Here is a 21846-nt window from a genome sequence, read left to right as displayed (position 1 = left end):
AGCCGTAATATTACAAATGCAAAGTACTCATCATCTGGCCTTTCCTGTTATCAACTTTTGAACAGATAATGGCATGCATGCATCACTGAATCAGCTCAAATAATGGAAAAAAAAAGATGTTTAAACAGGAGCCAACATGGCAGATATGGCAGAGCGTTGTCTTTTGGTAGGTGAGGCTTTGCTGTGTCAGTAACATTGAAAGTAGGATTTATAAATAGGGTGTACACTTCGGGGCATTTTGGTGGCTTGGACGCTACATGGACAGCAGGAGATAAAGAAAAGGCTACTGGGAGAGGGAGCATAAAAGAAAGAAAAGATAACATCCCCTCTCTGGAGAAATACGCTGCCAGTGTTTTTTGGCATCACATCAACAAGCCATTTGCAAAGCAGTGATAAGAAATAGGATAATATGCAAGAAAAGAGAGATGAATTCAGAATGGTGGGAGTCTGTGAGAGTCCAAAGGGAAGAGCTTAGTAACTATTTCATACAAGGTCAGATATATGGAAGTAAAGTATTGCGCTTGCATTACCCAGGGGCTTGTTTAAGGGTCTGGTTTGTGGGTGGTTGGTGCTAACGGCTGACCTTTCATCGTGACAGGAATTCACGCAAATGGTCCTGTCAATTTTGACTGTGGGAGGCACTACATGGTAAACAGGCGAGGTCATGGCATGTTTGCAGCTCTGTGCTTCCAGACGTTCTCACTTGCAGCTGTGAATACTAATGAGACGTGTTATGTTGGTCAAAAGGCATTATAATTGGCAGCAGAGCTGTGCGTGCCCTCGCTTGCTGCTCGGGCCTCTGGCGTGGATCACTAGCGTGATATTGGCAGCAACTGAGTTTGACTTCTCTGACATTTTATACTGATCCCCGAATAAATTAAAAAAACTTAACAAGAACAGAGACGAACAGCAGAAAGTAGTCCTAACTAGAATCTAAAGTTCTTGTTACTTTTTGACACAAGGAATGAAAAGTTAAAGCGGCATTGATATTTTATTAATTTTCTCTTTTGGCCATTTCACCATTTGCTGTGAACACAACACTGATAAATTATACACTTTTGAGTTTATGTGTAAGCAAGCGTCTACTTATACATTGTTGGGAACGTAGAGGAGCGTGTTTGGTTATTAGCATCTAAGAAACTAAATTCTTGAAATCAATAGAATTATTAATGTCAGTAACAATTATTAATGATCATTAATAATAACGGGGCACCACCCTGCGAACAGGGACCAATAACCAAACAATAAAACTAAGTCTCATAATTAGCGTTCACTCATAATGTCAATAGTCTGAGTACTATTACACATTCAGAGTGAAAGTGAAGGTTTAAGTTCGAGCACAGGCCACTACATCCAGTTATTATTACACACATATGCACAAGTAATCACAGACGACTGCTCTTTAAAATATAACAGAGTTTATTAAATCAAAACAATAAATGATCAAATCAAGTACTATCAAAATCAACAAACACTATCATACAATTATATGTCTAATACCTAAAGTCAAATGAATAAAGTGGGGTAAGGATTTGTGTATCAATATATGCACATGTAGGTGTGTGTGTGTGTGTGTGTGTGTGTGTGTGTGTGTGTGTGTGTGTGTGTGTGTAAAGAAAGGGGGAAGGGGGAGCCTACTCAACAGTGATGGTGGTTAATCTCAATAGGGCGTGTGAGCCTACAGGCCAAGATGGTGAGTCTGGAGACCGGCGACCAAAATGGCGGAGAGGTGGCTGCTAGAACCACGTGGGACGGTGTACCATGTGGGTAGGGGTCAGAGATTAAGTAATCACGAGTCTGAGAGGTTCACCCAAAATCAGTAGCTCTAACTACGTGTGTGCGGGTTAGTAGAGGGAGGGAGAGAGAGAGAGAAAATCGAGCTCTGAGCGCGATGCTCTGCGCAGTAGTGAGGCAGTGAGGAACAGCACGCTTTTGCGGTGATAGTTGCGGTTCTAGATCTCACTCGCAGAGCCGATTTAAAGAGGAGAGAATAAAACCAAAAACAAAATAAAAGAATCCCCAAAACAAACAGATCTTTGTCACTGCGGTGAAACGCGAGTTTGTCTCCCTATCACCCCGAAACTCGGTCGGCCAGACGAGTCGGCCACCGTAGTTTTGGTCTTTGAAATGATAAAATCACAACCTCCACATCCACTAGCAGCGACGGATCTAATGCAAACAGTTATAGCAGGAAATACACAATATAACGGGACTCCGTGGTCCGCGATGCTTGCGCAATAACACGTTATAACACGACCGTAACTTAACGTAACAAGATACAGGAATAACAACAACATAACGAATAGGCTAAATTAAGCTAATGCTAAGCTAAGCTAAGCTAGGCCCAGATACCAGTAACTCTTACTTGTAGAGGCTTTGTTCGGTAGGGTACGTTTCCCGTGGTGGGGATCACTCGGTCCTCGAGTAGCCGCTGGCTCTCGGTGGCGCGGCCTCGGGGCTGGCTGGCGCAGACTCGGCCTCCTCGCTGCAGAGAGGGGCTTTTTAACTTCGGCTGAGGGACGAGGTTTGGGTCGTCCTTCCCGGAAATCTTCGGCGAGGAACGATTGTTACCTTCTGCCGGCGGTGTGTACACAAAAAGGGGTGGGAGAACGGGGCATAGGAGTTATCCGTTCTCGCACTACAGGATCCAAAACTCAAAATAAAACACAGTCTGTTCGACCAGCGAATGTTGCATGTGACCTGATAGGATTTGATGAGGCAGCGGTTCCTCGTGGATCTTCTTGTCCCCTGGACGAGTCCGGGGTGAAGAGAGCCTTGTGGATCTCCTTACACCAGCGGTGTCTGGACGGAAGAGAGCGAATGGCGTTTCCTGCTCGCTTATAAACCAGGTCTCGAACAGTGGGGGGCCATTTCTTGGCCAATGAGGGGCCAGGATCAAGTTTTGGCTGTGCTGGGAGGTGTAGTCATTCATCTTGGAGTTTCCATCAGACGTTGTATGACAGGACGGAGCATGGGTGCTTCTAGACTAGGGCCAGATCCCAACAACATCCTGCAGACTCGGAGCAACATTAACATTCAATTGGAGTCGTGTGTCTTGCCGCTTGATGAATGCAAGTACAATTTTCATTTACCCTTCAACTATGTCTTGGTGTCCACCAGCTTCTAGATCAGGGGTGTCAAACTCATTTTCACTCTGGGCCACATCAGCATCATAGTTTCCCTCAAAGGGCCGGTTGTAACTCTAAGACTGTATAAATGTAACTACTCCTAACATATTGTTAAATAACTCTCTGCATTTGATTATTGTTTATTCAAGTGTAAAAATATTGTACATGCAATTATATAAATGTAAAATGATATTTAAGCACATTTCTGTTATTATAAATAAATAATAAATAATTTTAATTTAGGGTTAAGAAACCCACATTACTCTATCAAAGATCAAACTTTTAAAGAAAATAACAAAGACAAATATCAAACACAAGTTATTACATTAACTTTGTTCAAAGCTATTTTTGTCACCTCTCTGCATCACTAATGTCCCTGTCGACATCCAAGAGCTCCTCACTGAGATCAGGTCTTCTAAACACTGATAGATGCTCTGTGTCCGTGTTGTCTGTGCTTTCATCAACAGCTAATGAAGAAGACGAGTACCTGCTCATCTCTTAGCTAGCTGTGTTGTTAGATTAGCTGCTAGTTCCTGAACTCGGTCTGCGATTTTGTTTCTTCACAAACTGACATTTGTAAAAGTCTGTATCTGGTCGGAGCTCACCTGCTCACATACCTTTAGCAGCACTGGGCTGTAGCTTCTGTAAATATATTCTGCTGTGATTGCACTCTGCCTTTTAATTCTTGGACAATTTTATGTTTTTCTTGGAGGCTAAATTTAGCTCCGTGTTTGGTGTCAAAATGCCGACGTGAATTGTATCCTTCATCACCGACACGCATCATAACACAGAAGACAGACCCTTTTTTCTCCTTGAAGCACAGACATGTATTCGCTTTCTCATCTTTCATTACATTTTCTTCCTTCTGCATCAATTTTTGTCTTCGTGGACATTTTGGGATTATTTGTCGATCTTTTTCAACTCAATCACTTGTTGGAAAACCTCTTTACGGGCTGTTCCCTCTCCTGTCCACCTGTTGTGATAGTTTTAATGTCTGTACACAGACAACATGCTATCTCATAATTTCAACTTTCTATCTCATAATTTCGACCATGGGGATACTTTTATTTTCAAGTCTAACTATTTTTTTTCCAAAATAAAAAATACATTTTTTATTTTATTTTTGCTGGTTCATTCGCGGGCCACATAAAATGACGTGGCGGGCCGGATTCGGCCCGCGGGCCTTGAGTTTGACACGTGTGTTCTAGAGGAAATATCTTGCTCCTTAGCTGCTAAATGCCCCGCTATATTCACCAGTATGTATCGCTACCTTTGTCCATTTTAAAAGCAGGAAACATAAAGCAGGTCTTTAGGACTTTTTCGCTGAAAACAGCTGCCTGCTGCTGCTGGAAACAAGGTTGATGAGAGCGGTAAAAGCAGTGAGCTAAATACACGGTTGCAGTCTGGGGTTCAACACAAGCTACAGTAGTGGCTCCAGTGTAATGCTGAAGTCTTATACAGACTCTATATGCAATATACAAGATTTCATGGACCAACGGGGCAATACACGCCTTGCACACACATAGCAAAGGCTAATATCGTAAACAAGAAGGCCACTCACACAACACAACCACGCAACAACGATGCTCTGCAACAGAATCCACACAGCACACGAACACACTCTAACCTCACACTCGCACACGTACACTTTTCACCTCACGCACAGCCGGTCTATCACAATTCAGTCACAGCAAACACAGGCTAGAGATTGAGAAATATTCAATTTTACCTTGAAAAAGAGTGGACTATGAGTAATGACATGTGCTTCCTCTTTGACATATTTCCATTATTTCATGCATATTGAGTCAAAACATTTGGAACCGGGTGTAACCATGCTATCGAAGCAGAAAAAAAGATGCACTACTTTTGAAGTTTTAGTTTGTAACCATAGGATTTTCTTAAGTGTCAGTCAAGGACTCCCGGAGACCCTGTTGGGTTGCACATTTGGGTAAAAGTAAATCAAAACAGTGAACAGTGAACCTAAATAATGAGCTGAAAGATGCTGAAACATTCCGTAAGCTCAGAGAAACTGCAAAGCTGGGTGATAATTATTTGTGGGGTTTCGCCACTACGAGCGAGACCTTTGACATTACACGATGTAGTCTGAGCAGTTGTTTACATAGGAATATTGATTTGTGCAGCTTCAACAAAAGAAGAGATTACACATTATATTAGAGCAGGTTATATGGACACCAAATGGAAATCTGTATTGGCTCACTGGCATTGATCGGGAGCCACCACAGCGCAGGTTATCATGCCCTTGTTTATTACTGGCAACTTTCTCCTCTATTGACAGAGATGACAAACGTCTTAACGCTGACAGATTTCATCTATTCGCCTTTTCACCAGTGCAATGTACTTGTAAAATTCGAATTGATAAGTCTCTGTACCCTTACACATTGTTCAGGCAGAGAGCTCTTCTGCATTTCAGGACAGGTTTGAGAACTCATTACCTTTTCCCATCTGACAGCTAGACCCTAAGGCGGCAGACACAGGGTCAGTGGCAAGGATATGCAAAGTAACAGATCCCCACTGTCAACGTTGTGTTGGTGTCTTTGTCATCTAGTGGCTGAGGAGGAGCCTTTGTGTCTGGCTGAGGTCTAATGGGATGTTGACCCGGCCCTGGTCCTGTCCGTCAAACATCATCAGTCTTGACAAAAGGAGTGAAAGAGGGTCGAGCAGTGTCCCCCTGAAAGCAATTCATCCCTGTATAACAAAGGCAGGGTGAGAGCGATGTTGACAGTAGACACTTGGGAGCCAATGGCTTAGAAAAAAATAATAAAATTGTGAAAGATTATTAAATCCACACACACACACACACACACACATATAGATATAACGGAATGGCAAATGACTGTTGGGTAATTACACAGTCTTCGACTGAATGTGAGGGTTAAATATAACACAATTTCTGGAGCGTTTGGGCAGCTGCATAACTGAAGTTCATCAGAGACAAAGAATACTTGCAATAGCATACAAAAGCCTGGTTGAAAGCATGTTATCACTTAGCATAACATGGCAAGCAACTTGAGTGAAAATAGCAACAACAAAAACATATATATGTATATTTTTATTATTCATAGAACGTTTTTGCTACCAGCCAACTATGCACAATTGTTCATTGTATTTTGTGTTTTTAATGTTGTGTATCGTATTTACCTTTGCCGTACTTTGGAAAAGCCAGAGACAAATTTCCCCTGAGGTGGACGCTTAATCTAATCTAATCTGATCTGATCAGAAAATGTTTTCATTCAGGAGAAGTCAAGGTAAAGTTGTCCATGTCGACACACCGCTTCTTATGAAACTGCAGTTAAGTCGTGGTTACATTGCCAAGCCTCAGCAGACATGGGATTCTGAGAAATTAGTGTTGGATATTGGACCACCACCTTGTGGGACCTCTGTGGTTTCTCTCTGCTCTGCACTAAGAAGTATGTGAATAAAAAAAAACAAAAGAAAAAGAAAAAAACAGCCTCATCGTGTTCCTGCAAACGTGGAGTGATGGTGTCATGAATATTTATCCGCTGTCCTCTTCACTCCGCTCCAGCAGCTCCCAGTGCGTCATTTATTTTGTGCAGGTACATATCTGTCGGGAGCATCTCTGTTTTGCAGAGGTGAATGAACCTGTAATGTGGTACTTCATATTATTCCGATCTGCACCACCTCTGTGGCAGTATGGCATTAAGTCGTCGATCAATCATGTCAGTAAACCATCCATGAGAAGGCCAGTGTCAATGAAGGAGGAGGAGCATGAAATGAAAAATCCATCTAAAAACACTTCTGCACTGAAAAAACAACTATTGCCGATGTTTGCCTTCCATTCTGTTGTCTCATTCAGCAATTTTAAACATCTGTGGTACAGGAGAATCAGATATTAACAATAATCCCCACCAACATTAGCCTTGATGGACCACAATGCAGTGCAGTCACATGACTCTTGATCTTTATTAACACGTTTATAATGACCAAAATCAATATTTTCTCTCTCCGTCTACATAGAAGACAAACAGCTGGTTCGCTTATATCACGTGGTATGGAAGGTAGTGATCGGACATGTTCTCATGTTTACAACCGGTAAGCGTTCTCATCATTCGTCATCAAGACGGTTATGATTGTAGAGTCACAGCTGACATTCGTTTTCGAAATGTGGTAAAATGCTACATGCCTTTGCATTACCGCTGATAATTAAATTATGCCCCGAATTGTGATCTGATCATTGTTATGCAAATTAGGTATGTCATGTCTAGCTGGCTGACTTTTTTTAACAAACACTGAAGCAATGTGGGATACTCTTGGGGGTTGCTGTGACGTGCAAGGCAAAGGGCACATGGTGGAGAGAGAGATTGTATCAGTCACTTCCTCTCAGTCACTGATTGCAAAGACTGAAGTGGATGGCTGTCATGTTGATGAACTATTCATGAGTGGAGACCTCACAACTACAGTTTCATTTACATGTTTGCTTGTGTTACACCCACAAAGACATCTCAAAGAAGCTGCACCATTTGGTGGCTCTTGTTGAGGTGGTGGTGGTACAGAGAGTCAATAGTAAAGGACGTTTTTTGCTTTTGCCTCCACAATTGTTGCTGAATTTACACACACACACACACACACACACACACAATATGAGAACACTTGGAGATAAACATTTCACTTTTGTGTCAAAATGAAACTCTGCAATCAAAACCTAACAATCCTTTTTCAAAAGTAGAATTTTTGCCACGAAATAATACACACCCTTTGAATTACTCTTTCAAAGCAACAACACACTGAAGGTTTTGACATTTTGGTTTCAGCATTTACTCTAAGTGTGTAAGCAATCACAAAAATATGTAGCACACAGCATAGAGGGAATGGAGCGGTTCTGTAATATGTTCTGAAGCCTTGTTGAAGTAGGGGCCAGTGATGTCAGGGTGCTTTCTGCTTTTAAGCAATTACATGTTAAATTGGATCTGTTTTTTTGAGTTTCTGTGGGCTCTACAGTTGTTTCGCTTTACCGCAGACTGTGCACCATTCAAAAGTTGAAAGCTCCTGCAGAAGGAAAGGTAGATAATATGAGAAAGAGAGTGCCTCTCTGCCAGCCAACATTTATTGGCAGACTTGTCCTTCACAGAGATACGCTTCATAATAACACTTGTAGCCGTCAGGGCTGTGTGAAACCATTGACAGACAATTATTTCTGAAATAAAAGAGAAAGAAAATGGCTTTAATGACTTTAACCCTTTGAACTCAATTGATGCAATACAGGTCAGCGTCACATCCCTTCTTATCTGAGTCAGGTCAATTTTTATAGCCCCAAGTCCGAATCCCAAATTTGCCTGAGGCTGTTTCACAATCTGTAAAGCAAACAGCATCCTCTATCCTTTTTTACCTTTGGTTTGTGGTACCAGAGGAAAGATCTCTCTCCCAGGATGGACAGACATGCAATAGATGTGTTTACAGAAAAGACCAACATAATAAAGTTACAAAATAGACAAAATGACATGCAGAATGTGTGAAAGAGATGCAGGAAGAAGTCAAGCACCTTCTGGGTGTTGCCACAGCTAGAGCATGAGCCACGAGACCTCCTCTCCACCATGTGACCTGGAAAGAGAAGAGGCTACACAAACGTCAGCCTCACAGAAGGGAGAAGAAAACAAACGGATAGCTCGAATGGAGAGCGGAATAAACCAGATACCCGCTGATAGTTGACATTCAAAAAATAGCCCTCAGATTTTTACATCTCCTTAAAGCCAGCCCCCTAGACGTCCCCCATTCCCGGGTCCAGAAAAGGGTTCCCTCTGAGGCTAACTGCCCTCTCTCAGACACACCAACTAGTCTCACAACAACACCGCTCTCCAAACCACCACCAGAGTAAACCAAACTATAACAATGTAACGAAACCTATTTGAAACATTGTATGGAAGAAACTAAAAGCCAAAGTAGAGACTTTTTTCTGGCCCTAAAAAGAGATTATGAATTGGAAGAATATCTCTCTTCTGTCATAGAAAGCAGACAGGGACCACAAATTGGCAATTGAAATAGGAAGACGCAAAAAATGATGGCAACAAAAAGAAAACTAATAATCTTTCACTGTTCAACAGGAGAGCCTGAGAGAGAAATGCACTTCCTCCTACAATGTAAAACATTCAATAAGGCACTTACTTTAACAAGTTCAACTCTGTAATTTCAGATTTCTAAGACTGTAATAACCTCTCGAAATCAAAAATACTCAGAAAGGATTCAAGGCATATCTTGAAGCCCAAACACACACACACACAAGCAGACACACCCACGCAGACAGATAATTAAAGAATAAGAAAATTTATTTTGGAGTTAGGATAATGCCTGTTACACAGAGTGCACAGGCATTATACAGCAACCAGAGTAACTCACTCTTTCCAGTGATATCAGTGTCCACTGTGAGTAAATAAATCTGCTTAGAAATTGTGTAAAAAGATGGGCTTGTTGTTACCGCAGATCTTGCCTCTCAATCATGAAATGAAGACATTTGATCCAGTATCAAAGGCAATCCATCTGACTGATACCTGTACATCCACGGTTACAGTGCAACATCACCCAAAGCATGATGATGGGATCTATTGTAGCAAAAAGTCAAATCATATCGATGAAAAAATCCATGGAAATGTGCTTTTTAAATATGTTTTTGTACACTAAGGCCTCGTAATGTTTTTAGAACATATAGGCATTTTTAAGTAGCATGTCTAAAAATAACAGCTCAGACATGTAGTGGCAAAGCTTGTAAATGAATGATTTAAAATGGTGTGGAAAAACTGTCAAAAGTCAAAAAGGGACAAATACAAAAGAAGGAAACACAGTAAAACCCTCTTAAAACCTGATATTGTGAGAAAACATATTGTAGTTCATCATCATGCAAGTCATTTTGATTCTAAATTGATGGGGGTGGCCAAAATATACCTCCTTCATGGTGATAAATTGGCTCCATCAATGTACAATTAGCACCTACTGCAACATCTACTGTAACACTGTCTCTGCAGTGTGTCTGTGTATGAGGGTTCATGAGTCATCACTTATCGGTCCTCTCTTTCTCTGCGTCTCCTCTCAGGTGTTCACCAGGTACGGGAAGTGCTACATGTTCAACGCTGTAGAGGAAGGGAAGACGCTCCGCACCACCATGAAGGGAGGGACAGGAAACGGCCTGGAGATCATGCTGGACATCCAGCAGGACGAGTACCTGCCGGTGTGGGGAGACACAGGTAAGCATGACCCCCTTGATCAACTGTCCTGCTTTATTCGAACCGATTAGAGTTAAAAACACCACCCTCTCAAACCTGCCTTAACCCAAGAAGGAGCAAGTCTAAAGAAAATGTATTTTCCTATATTTAGTCATTTGTCATCCGATGGAAATATATCCAGACTGAAGAACATAAAAAATATAAACGATCAAGTAAATGAAGTATTTCAAACTCTCCCAATTGTGTCCCACACTGAGCCTTTGGGCCACAAAGTCGTTTTTCATTTACATGATTTAATTTAGACATAATTAACACAGGAATGATTCAGGTTCCTCCTGATGAAATCACTTCAGGGACACCTTGAGACCCAGAAACTCAAGTAAAATTCCAGAAATGTTGTGTGATACGATCTTTATTTAAGCTTTTTCATGCCATGGCCCTAAAACAGCCACAATTAATTTCTTTAATTTTATACAAGTACATCAGGTGATGTTATTGTTGCTGCTATTGTTAATGTTAAAACATGTTTGCTGCTGTTCCCACTGGCTTGGCTTTTTGAAGTATGGCATTGTACTGAGCCAAATACTCAAAAGATTTGCTCCCACAATCGCCAGAAGCTGATTTGTAGAGCGCTAGCACCTTTTTTGGAGCACCTTTTGTTACACTAATGACCTCAAACTTATTCTGCTGCTGTATTCACTCTGACTCAAAACAAAGTGCATTGTCAATTACTGCACCTCCTCTTCTGAATGGCTGTGATAATATGTGTCCTTAGTGTCATATCGTACATATTCAAAACCCTTTCATGTCTGAAGCCTCTGTGATCATCTTTATTACAAAGATTATTCACCACACTGATGTGTATACTGGAGATCTTGTTAGTGGCTCGGATTGAGAGTTTCTTGAGGCTTGCTCCCTGAATGTCTCCACAGTGAAGCTCATTGAATGAGCAGCTCACGTCTGAACCAGTGGAAGGCCAGACGGGGGAGTTCCCAGAGCAGCTAGCCAAGCATACGAGCAGCCCAGCAGATGGGCATTATTTACTTTAGGCTCAACTTAAGGAAGATCCATCATCAAAAAGTCACAACCTATCAATCCTCCTCATGTTCTTCTGTGGACAGCAGGTCTCTCAGCCCCCTGTCCTGAACTCCTCTAGGTTGTATTTCTGTTCAAACAGATCTTTATCTTGATCCAGGCACCACCCTGACCGTATGTGCCGCTTCATCTCCCAGCAGGCTGCAGTTTCCAGTGCCCTTGTTTATCCCTGTGTGGTTTCATTAACCCAGATGAGCTGAGTCAGCCTCAGCAGGGAGTGTTTCCTCAACTGAGCCAGATCCCATTGCTGTGCAGACGTGATGGACACACTGCTCAAGGACACTTCCCCCCCCATCTCCTCCCACCAATTACCTCTTTTTTCCATCCAATACCCAAACCCTCTACCCTCCCGTGATTCTCTTATTGTCCATCATCCAGAGGCCAGCAGTCGGTCTCTGGGGTTCTATTAGCACACGGCTCTCTCCAGGGAGCTGCAGGGCGGCCATGATACTCCTCCTCATTTCATCATGATGGACAAACATTAAAAAAAAACGTGTTTCATGGTGTGAAAAATGAACAAGACTGATTTAAGTTTGAGTCGTGGGAGAATACGGATGGCCTGTTGCCTGGATACCCAGCTTTCTCCTCACTGTGTTGCTGACCGGACTGCTCAGCTGGTAGAAATGTGTCCGTCTGTTATTACCATCCGCACCGTGGCTGTCTGGAAACTCTGCTCTTACATAGACCTTAAATAATCACATGGAGGGCACCAGGAATTCAATTTAAATAATTAGGACCCTAAATCTGACTTTGTTGTTTCCGTCAGTTGTTATTGTGTGGATGTCATCTGAGATGGGGAAGAGAAAGAAAAAGTGTAACCTTTTGGTTCCGCGGATGCCTGCTGCACCTCTGTGACAACATTTTGAAAGGTTTCTTGTTTTTGCGATTGATGTATTTAAAAAACGCTTAGAATAGTAACTTAACATGAGTTAGAAATATCTCCCACAACATGCAGAGTTCATAAGTAAAAAATACAGTTTCTGCATCTGTGAACTTGAGCACACCGGGTTTCTAATCTCACATTTCTTTCAACTCCTGCTACACATTGACCTTTTTTTGAAAAGTAATTTGCGGTTGCAGCGTCAGGCAGGCCTCTTGGATATTAGATTTGTCAAGCAGTCTTGATCAAAGTAGTCTGTTTACACACTCAGCAGCACCCACCACACGCCTGCCTTCAGCTGCACAGCTACAAAATGTTTGCAGTGCGGAGAAAAGACCTTCAAAAACACCACAGCCTGTGAAACTCTGATGAGATTCATCTTCGAGTTCTTCTCAATTCAGAGACGAACATGTCAGGAAGCTAAACTTGAAGACCTAACATTTCAGAGTTCCCAAGCACCCGTGGACATTGACCTCATCCACTATGTCTATTTGTAACAGCATCATTGATGGGGGGGGGGGGATGTTGAATGTGAGTGATATGCAAAGAGTTTTTTGAACACTGTTTTATCTCCTCTCATAGAGGAGGAATTAGAAAGAGGCATGTCACATCAAGTTCTATAATCTCTCCCTTTTTGCTCATGTATCACATCACCAGTCGGAGCTTTAAGTCTCCTTCTGTTTCTGTCTATGTGCCATCCATCGTCTCAGATCTCGGATCCTGTTCTGTGTGGAAAGCCCGACGCACATTTGAGTGCAGTGCTGAGATCTTGCCTTGCCTCTGCAATCTTTGTGTCTGCTGTTATTAAATCAAAGCGACGTTGGAAAAAGCACTCTGAAGGAGCTGAAGAATGTTTGTTCAACAACAGGTTAAGCCAAGTGCAAAGCTGAAGTTGAAGCACCTTGATCCTGTTATCTTTACCACTTGGGTCTGTTCCCTTTGAGGTGTTTGGTCAGTGGGATGTTCCTGTCTGTGCAATCGTGTGTGTGTCAAACTATTACTTTTGCTTGTTGGAAACATATTCTTCTTTAAGTGCACCAGACAGTTTGCTATATTGGTGAGGACACATGCCAGAGAGAGGTTACTGTTTCATTTATAATTTTATATATATATATATATATATATATACTGTATATATAATTAAAAAGCGGTATCCTGAAGTCTTTAATTAATGCTGGTGTTGGTGAACTTCAACATGCTATATCATGAATGGGACAAGCTGCCTCTGTCGTGCTCATTAGCTTCTATTTAGAGGACGTGTCTTTCATTTTCAGTCTTCTTGTAAATTGTGAGTTGTCTCTGTGGCTGTGCAAAGTACATTTTCACCGAACGGCAAAATTAGAATTTCCATGACAACTGGGAAACCCATGAGCTGATGGAGATCATCTGATGTGATTAAAATCTCAAAAACAAGCTTCTAAACGGACCTTGTGGTGAGATTCTACAAGGTGAAAAACAACACAAAAAGTGTGTGTCAGTCCTTGTTTGTGTACTCAATGTGTTGTTGAGTAAAGAATAATTATTGTAACAATATTTACTTTTATAAAACAATGGTTACAACAGAGGTAGGTAAATACATTAGTGAAAGACTCATCGAGTTATAGTACCGTATTTTCCGCACTATAAGGCGCACTTAAAAGCCTTTAATTTTCTCAAAAAACGACAGTGCGCCTTGTAATCCGGAGCGCCTTATATATGGATCAATTGGTTAATTGGTTGATCCATACTGGTTGTACACGGCGCTCTGTCAAAATGTTTCAGTACGACTGGTAAACTACAAAGCCGCACCGCGGTAAACACCGGTACTGTGCTTACTCCTAGTCCAACACCACTTGTGTGTATAAAGACCCCAAAATGGCACCTTTCAAGAGACACGCTTACGACGCTATTCTATTCTATGCGCCTTATAATCCGGTGCGCCCTATATATAAAAACAGTTCTAAAATAGGCCATTCATTGAAGGTGCGCCTTATAATCCGGTGCGCTTTATAGTGCGGAAAATACGGTAATCTATAGGTGGTCTATAGCCAAGTGTCAAACATCTTAGTTTAGCATGTTAGCATGCTAACATCAGCTGATTAGCATTGACTAGCAAATATTAGATAAAAAGAGAGAAGGGAACAAAAATAAGTCCGTAGAAAGTATAAAACTGTATGTATGTCAGTGCTTACATGCTGTGTATTGTTAGAACTGTAATTAAGTGAACGTATTGACACTTATTGAGGACATTTTATCTTCAGTACAGGGAAAGCCAGTACGTTAACTCACACCATGCAACAACCAGGATGAACTCCCAGATAAGATGTAACATTTTTTATTTTATTTTAAACATACATCCAACAACATAAAGACTTAAGCATGACCAAGTTCCTCATTCACCCCGGTGGATCCTCTCCTTTACATCTTATGTTCTCTAACATCCAAACACTTGTACCACCTGAATTTACTCAGTGACGTACAAAGCAGCAAGATCTAAGTTATGATTGTCGCAGCAGCTGGCACACTGGGACAAATCCCGTGGGGCTGCCGCATTGGTGGGCCAGTGGACCGTCAAAACAAATCGATGAAGTTTTCACCGGCCCTCTCTGTGTGCGTGTCATGAGAGCATGCTGCATGTGTGTCCAGGACTGGGCTCACTGGCCAATCAAAACCAAGTTAGTTAAACTTACGTCATCGCCTAATCCCTCGCTTTTGTTGCAGCTGTAAAACTGTGGATAAATAGTTTTGAGTGTCACAACCACCGCAAAGAATCTGAATTAGTTATGGTTGCAATAGATACATATGTTATTACATTGCATATTTGTGTAAAGGGTCCCGCCTACTGAGTGCTCCAGTGTTACGCTTAAGTCTTACACAAACATACTGTTTTGCATACTGGATTCAGCTAAAGCTCAAGTTCAGAAATAACAAACTTTGTTAGCCATTAATCTTGATCATCTTTTGATATGGAGAGCAGAACTGAAGCACAAACAAGCACAGCGAGCCCTGTTTGCTCTGATCTCTAACTCACACACACACACACACACACACACTCATTTCTTCAAATAGACAAATACAGTGTGCAATTATAAATATGTAATTTTCCCTCTCAGTGAAGAGGTCATTGTCTTTACACAAGATGTCTCTAAAGAATAGGATCGTGTTTGTTTGTGTCTTTTCTCTGTACACTGCCCACATTTATCTATCCGGTCATCTGGTTTGAGTATAACCGGCCAATGTAACGCAATACAATTGGACGGGTATTAGAGCTGAAACGAGTCGATGGAAATAGTTGATGAATAGATTGGACGATGGAGTCATATTTCAAGCTCCTCGGTTGAGAAGATCTGCTGCTTTTCAGAAAATCTCTGTGTTTTTTTTACATCGTCAGACAAAACAAAAACCTTAGTGGTGCTCGGTTCAGTTGTGTTTATTCTTTTGATGCCTTTTCTTTTTCTTGTGTTATGTCATGGTGTTCTGGGTATGAATAACATGCCCACGGCATTTTCAAAATCCCTTTTTTCAAATAACATTTTGATATCATTATTGTGTATTACTGTTCAAAAAGCTTTTCAAATTCACATTGACTGAGAACATCTGTTCAGTCTGTTCTCGGTATTTCTACTTTTACCCAGCATTCACTGCAAAGGTCCGACATCAAGTCTAATATATATATCAATCCAATATATTTGCACGTTTGTTTTTTTACAGCAAGCACTTTGGTTGACAAATGGTCAACACACAACAGCTGAACAAATAGATTATTGATAGATATTGTTGTGCAACAGGGAAGTGTCAGTTGAAACAGTCACCATATTATATTAGTGCAGCTAATTGTTGACCAAGAGCGATGTTTACAACGATGTAACGGCAGAAAATGGCATCTTATTGAACATCTGCCGATACACATTGATGTTATTTTATCTTTTTTATTATCATTAACACATTCCTTGACCAAAGACCATAACCAACAATGTTTGCGACTAAGCTATTGCATATGCAGTCACAGCCTGATAGATTATGCTTCTTATAGAAATACATTGATACCATTAAGAACACACTAAAGAGCAAAAATGGGCGTCGTATGGGCGTGTCGTATTCCTTTATCACAATAAACAGCTAGTGCAGTTAGTGCCTGTATTTTTGTGTTGTGCAGACATCACTGTGCAGGCTCAGGCTTGCCGTTGCTTATTTACACTGTTAAGTGTTCTTTGTAATGAAGGCATATGTCACCCAGTGCAACATTGTGGCTCTTTTATGTGTTTTTGATTGTTTTTTGCTCAACAGTGGATAATTATGTAAAATGGTATGGCTGCTAATGGAGCATTAGTCCAACAATTATAAGACTTATAACTTAATATCATGTGTCTTTCCTTGTACACGCCACTAACTAAAATATATGACAATGTATGATGAAGTTAAGGGTTTGAGTCATCAAATGAAAAATGGGGGCATCCCAATCCACATACTTTTATGTAAACATAACTTTGTCTTTTTATTAAGTTTATCTTGTTTTAGAGTACTTGACCTGGTTTTGTCTGCTTTGCTTCAGTAGAACCAAAATGGCTGGTTTAAGACCTGGATTAAGCCTAAAAACATCCAATGAGATTTAGCCTGATTTTCCCCAAGAGGACCAGATAATTATATTCGTCCAAAATGATGTGGACACTGGTGGGGTGAGCTGGAACACCAACAGTAGACTAGGCCTCATCGCCCCGTCATCAGTGTTGGATCTCACCTGAAACATGTTGTGCTGCAGTAATCCTTTCCTAGTGAGAAAAATGCAGCCGATTCAATTACATGTTTGTGCTAAATACACAGAGAGCTAACAGCTTCTTAATGGTACAGCGCACACATCATAAAGAACAAGTCACAGAGCTGGACAGAGTAGGAAGAGACATAAAAGACATCAAACTTGTCAGCCACATACAAGTACTAGACCTTTATTATGCAGGACATAATATTATATTTTATAGGACAGAGCGGAGACTGCACCGGAAAGGACACAACAATGATTTAACTCCCCGCACACACATGAACACAGAGTCAGCAGTCTGTCATCAGCCTGCACATTTATGCGCTTGTTCTCTATTTTTGACACACACACACACACAGACTCTGATTATCTCTCTCAAACAGCCAATGTTTCTTTCATACTCTTTTTCAGACCCACACATAATCACAGAAACACACACACACGTACTGTACTCTTTGGGAATTGTTGTTTTCAAACACACACAGTCCGAAAAAAGGCATGTTTGATCCCTTCATCAATTCTTTAATATGAATGCATCCAAGCTGTCAGTCACCACATCAGTCGCTGCAGATGTTTGACTGATGAGTGTATCCTAGTAGGGTGATAATGCTATATGCACGTGTGTCTGTCTGTGTGTGTGTGTGTGTGTGTGTGTGTGTGTGTGTGTTGTCTGTGGTTTCGTGAGGCTGGCCGTGCTGACAGGCTCCGTTGTCTGTTGGTTGCAAAGCAACGCGAGGTGTCTGGCTGATTGTCTGGCAGGGCCTTGATTGAAAATCCGGCAGCTCACCACCGAAAGTGAGGACATGGAGAGAGAACATTATCGATTTTTTACAAAGAGCGCTCTCTCTTTTCTCATAAATGTCATGGCTCTCTTTTCGTCCTTGCCCATAACTGTTTGTGTGTGTGTGTGTATGTGTGCTGTGAATTGCAGAATAAAGGTCCTTTCATCTATGGAGTCAGCACCGATCCTCCTTCTCACTGGTGTTTTAAGTCAAGACAAATGAGACAGCCGGTCACCGAGAGTTTGTGTTATAATAAAGGATCTTAAAGGTTCGTAGCTTCGAGTCGAAAGGGCGAAATTTGCGAAATGTCTCATACAGGAAATTCAGTTTTTGACTCTCTGCAGCAGCATCTGTTGAGTGTGAACAGCCTTTTTCGCTCCTTTATTCCCTGAGCAATTTATCTGAACCAGTCAAAAAGCCAAAGACATTTAAGTTTTTTTTTTCTGCACATATCGGTTTGTTTATTGCCTGAATAAATCATCTAACCCAGTCTTCCCATCTGTCTTCCTTTCCAGAGGATACAGCCTTCGAGGCAGGTGTGCGTGTGCAGATCCACAGCCAGGCGGAGCCCCCGTTCGTTCACGAGCTGGGTTTCGGCGTGGCCCCTGGCTTCCAGACTTTTGTAGCCACACAGGAGCAGAGGGTAGGTGTCCCTCTCTTCCACTTCTACACAGTTGATAGCTTTTCTCCTCCTTGTGTTGTGTTTCACTTCTAATTCACATGTTCATCTTATCGCTCAGAGATAAATAAATTTGTAAAAATTAAATTAAAAATCTTTGATTTATTGCTTGCCATAGCCAGGCATGATGGGATTGTGTCCATGTAGTATGCATGTGTGTGAGTGTGTGTGCGTGTGTGTGTGAGTAGCTGAACATGTGTCACAATACCCTCTAAACCCTTAACTGGCTTCACTCAAACTCAGCCCCACTCGATCATACTGAAGCTTTGTTCCATCACACAAGGCCGAAATTTAAGCCCGCAGGTCTCACAGATATAAAAAGCCAAACGTAGTGAATGCAAATAGACTTTTCTCTGGTAACAGAAGGTTATTAGTTCTGTTTCTCTCTTTGTAACTTTTGTTTCTCTCCATTTGTTTCTCTTTTTCTGAGGAGGAATTCTGTGAGTTTGAAAATGAATTGTTTGACTCAACAGCCGGGAGCAGATTTCCCATCTCTTATAGATTTGTGTCAAGAATTCATTTCCTTCTCATTTTCTTCTTCTCTCTCTGGCGTATCAATTCATTTTTTGTTACTTTGGCAGCCGCAGTAACTCTTTTGTGCAGCAGAAACAAAGCTGTGAACACAATTATGACATATCGACACCTTTTAAATTGATATGGGGGAGTCAAAAGCGAACAGTTGTCTATTTACTCATCCAGATACACGGCAACATTTGCATTAATTTGGAGTCTGACCACCTGGCGATTGTGAGTTTAATATTCCATTAAATATTAGCCACTGAATTCTCTGCTATGTTACACTTTACCAGCTAGTTGCTAACTATGTGGTGCAGCTGTTTTGTGCTGGGCAGGTAGTACAGTGGGTTTTTTAAGTGTTTTCACTGAAAACAGCTGCTTGCTTTAGGTATAAACAGAACAGAGAGGTTGGGGGCCGTAAAACCAAAACCATGAGCTGAAAGGTGCTATAAAGCTTCGTAGAGATGAGGACAGTTCTTCGTGGGTTGGTCACTATAAGAGACTTTCACATACCAATGAACACGTGATGTGCTGGAATCACAAACGTATTGATTATAACCACTTAAAGTATTTTCTTTGTGCCTATACCAACACACTGAATGTGAGTGACTGAACTTACAAAAAAAGGAGTTCAGTTTGGATTTCAAAAACTTTTTCTTCAGCAAAATTTAGTTGAAGCATCGTCTCACTGCTGTACATCACAGCTCAGCGTGGTGCTGCGATACCTCAGCGGTAGGCAGGAAGGAAGCGGAAGAGATCTATGCAGTGATGTTTAGGCCTCCTGGGTAATGAACCTCCGGGGTTTCTGTCATCTTTCAGCACAGCCCATAACTTGCAGGGGTGAAGGCAGTCCCTCCTCTGCCTGTCTGCTGCAAAAACACTGTCCCTATCCACAAGCCCGCAGAGTGGGGAACACAGCAAATTTTGCTCCAGCTAATTAATGCACAATTGCACTTTGTATCAGAAGGAAAATACCTCCTGCTGCGAGATGTTCCCACCTGTCTTTTTAAGCTTCTTCTTCTATAGAAACCCAGAGGGCACTGTTAAATATGTTCAAAAATAATCCTGATAATGAAGATTGGGTAGAGTATCTGGTTCACAGACTTGGGATGGGGCCTTGTGGAACACATTTTAAAAAGCCCCGGTGATTAGCGGATCTTTGTAATGGATGCCAATCAGTCTGCCTGTGAAAATGACTTTGACAAAGAGTTTAAATGAGCTTATTTTTGGGCCAAGATCAAAGCAGCTCAATCAAGTGAGCTAAAGGCACAACGTGCAAAGCCTATATGGGTTTGAATGTGTTTTCACACACAGGCACTTTTAAGTTAAAGCTCTCCAGACATAGAAATTGCCCTTCTGTGCAGGGCTTTTGACTGAAGCTAAGGATTTTAAAAAACTGTCCATTATACAACGTGCACTCGAGGTTAAATTGATTAGAATGAGGTGGTCAAAGGTCACAAAACAGGTTTTTGGCCACAACTCAGGAATTAATTAGCTAATTATGACAATTTCACACAAATGTCGAATAGGATAACATCATGAAGTTATTACATTTTGGACAGACGTGTATTTAAAATACAACTTGACTGTTGTGGGGAGGCCCTGTACACTGTTTTGGTGTTGACGTCCAGCTTAAACCAGCGCTCTACAGTTTCCATTTCAGCTCACGCAACCAGCACTAACAGTGTCTGACCTTATTAAAACCCACTCTGTTCACAAATCCAACTTTTTCAGCAATGTCCCTGCTGACCAACTTGTAAAGCCTAATTAAAGCATTGCTCTGGTGAATAACACCCCCGAGTGGGGCACAGGCCTCGTATCTTATTAGATAGATAATAATCAGGTCAACGGGTCCCAACTTAGTTTAAAAAAAAAAGTGATATTGAGCACCTTGGATTATCTGATTAGATAGATCTGATTACAGAGAAATAATCAGATCTCCGATCAGCCACATCTGACTCTAATTAGCCAAGAAGTGAAGATTGGCTGGGGTGTGAAGGTGATTTTAAAGGTTAAGGATTGCTGCGAAGCACCTTTCTTTAGTCCCCAATATAATTAATAGCATCTGGATGTCGGTGTTCATTTCTTGTGCTTGCTGCTGGCTTCAGGGAGGGCATGTTTAATTATCACAGGAGACATAGTAGCCGTGTCCAGAAATGACTGGAGGCTTTTGGACTTTTTGGATTCAGCATGCTAGATTGCTGTTTGGATTGTGTTTTCATTTATTGTCCTATGTGTTGGTGAAGTGATCTGAAGACCTAAAGCATCAACCTCCCTAGAAGCACAGATACATCGCCTGAAAGGGGGGGCAGGGTTTCAAAGCCTGTCGGTACTAACAAGCAAACTGCGGCCAAATTTCACCTGGCAGGATGTTGTGTTTTGCCTCATCCCAAAACAATTGCTCATTTGGCTGAAGAAGCCTCAGTGGGGACGCATTGTGATGACAATGAAGGGAACTGGGGAACAGAGGGTGATGGATGCCGGGTGCGGGCTAGAGCACGCTGCCCGTGTTTTGGAGCAGATGGGCCTCCACACTGCTCGGCCCGGTGTCCCTCCTTCTTCATCTGCTGTCCCAGTCCTTCGAGCCACAGGAGCAGGAGGAGAGCATTTGGAGTTTCTGTGCTCCCATTGCCAGGCGGCATGGGATTTTTCTGACAGAGTCTGACTATCTGTTGAATTGTTTTCCGCACCGCCTGGTTTGTTGCGAGGCTCTTCTGCTGCTCTGTATTGGCTGGTTTTCAAGGACTGAGGAATACATTTGGAGGGCTGCTGTATGGATTTGTCCACAACATAGATTTTCAATGTGACAATAAAAATTGTAAAAAATACTTAGTGGAAGGG

The 21846-nt window shown here is 41.7% G+C and overlaps 1 protein-coding gene across 2 annotated transcripts in view; it reads left to right on the top strand.

The window, feature by feature from the left end:
* Positions 1–21846, top strand: part of asic2 (acid-sensing (proton-gated) ion channel 2) — a 274492-nt gene that overhangs the window by 243988 nt on the left and 8658 nt on the right. For both annotated transcript variants that reach the window (XM_076085733.1, XM_076085732.1), the window contains exons 2-3: positions 10189–10339; positions 18326–18453. In XM_076085733.1, coding sequence (XP_075941848.1) covers positions 10189–10339; positions 18326–18453 — 279 coding nt within the window. The remainder of the gene's footprint in view (positions 1–10188; positions 10340–18325; positions 18454–21846) is intronic.

This window comes from Anarhichas minor, unplaced genomic scaffold, assembly GCF_050575085.1.
Source record: "Anarhichas minor isolate MPS153535 unplaced genomic scaffold, ASM5057508v1 ptg000007l, whole genome shotgun sequence".
In the NCBI taxonomy this organism is placed as follows: Eukaryota; Metazoa; Chordata; class Actinopteri; order Perciformes; family Anarhichadidae; genus Anarhichas; species Anarhichas minor.
Note: the sequence above shows the minus strand (reverse complement) of the source record. Positions and strands in the feature narration are given on the sequence as shown.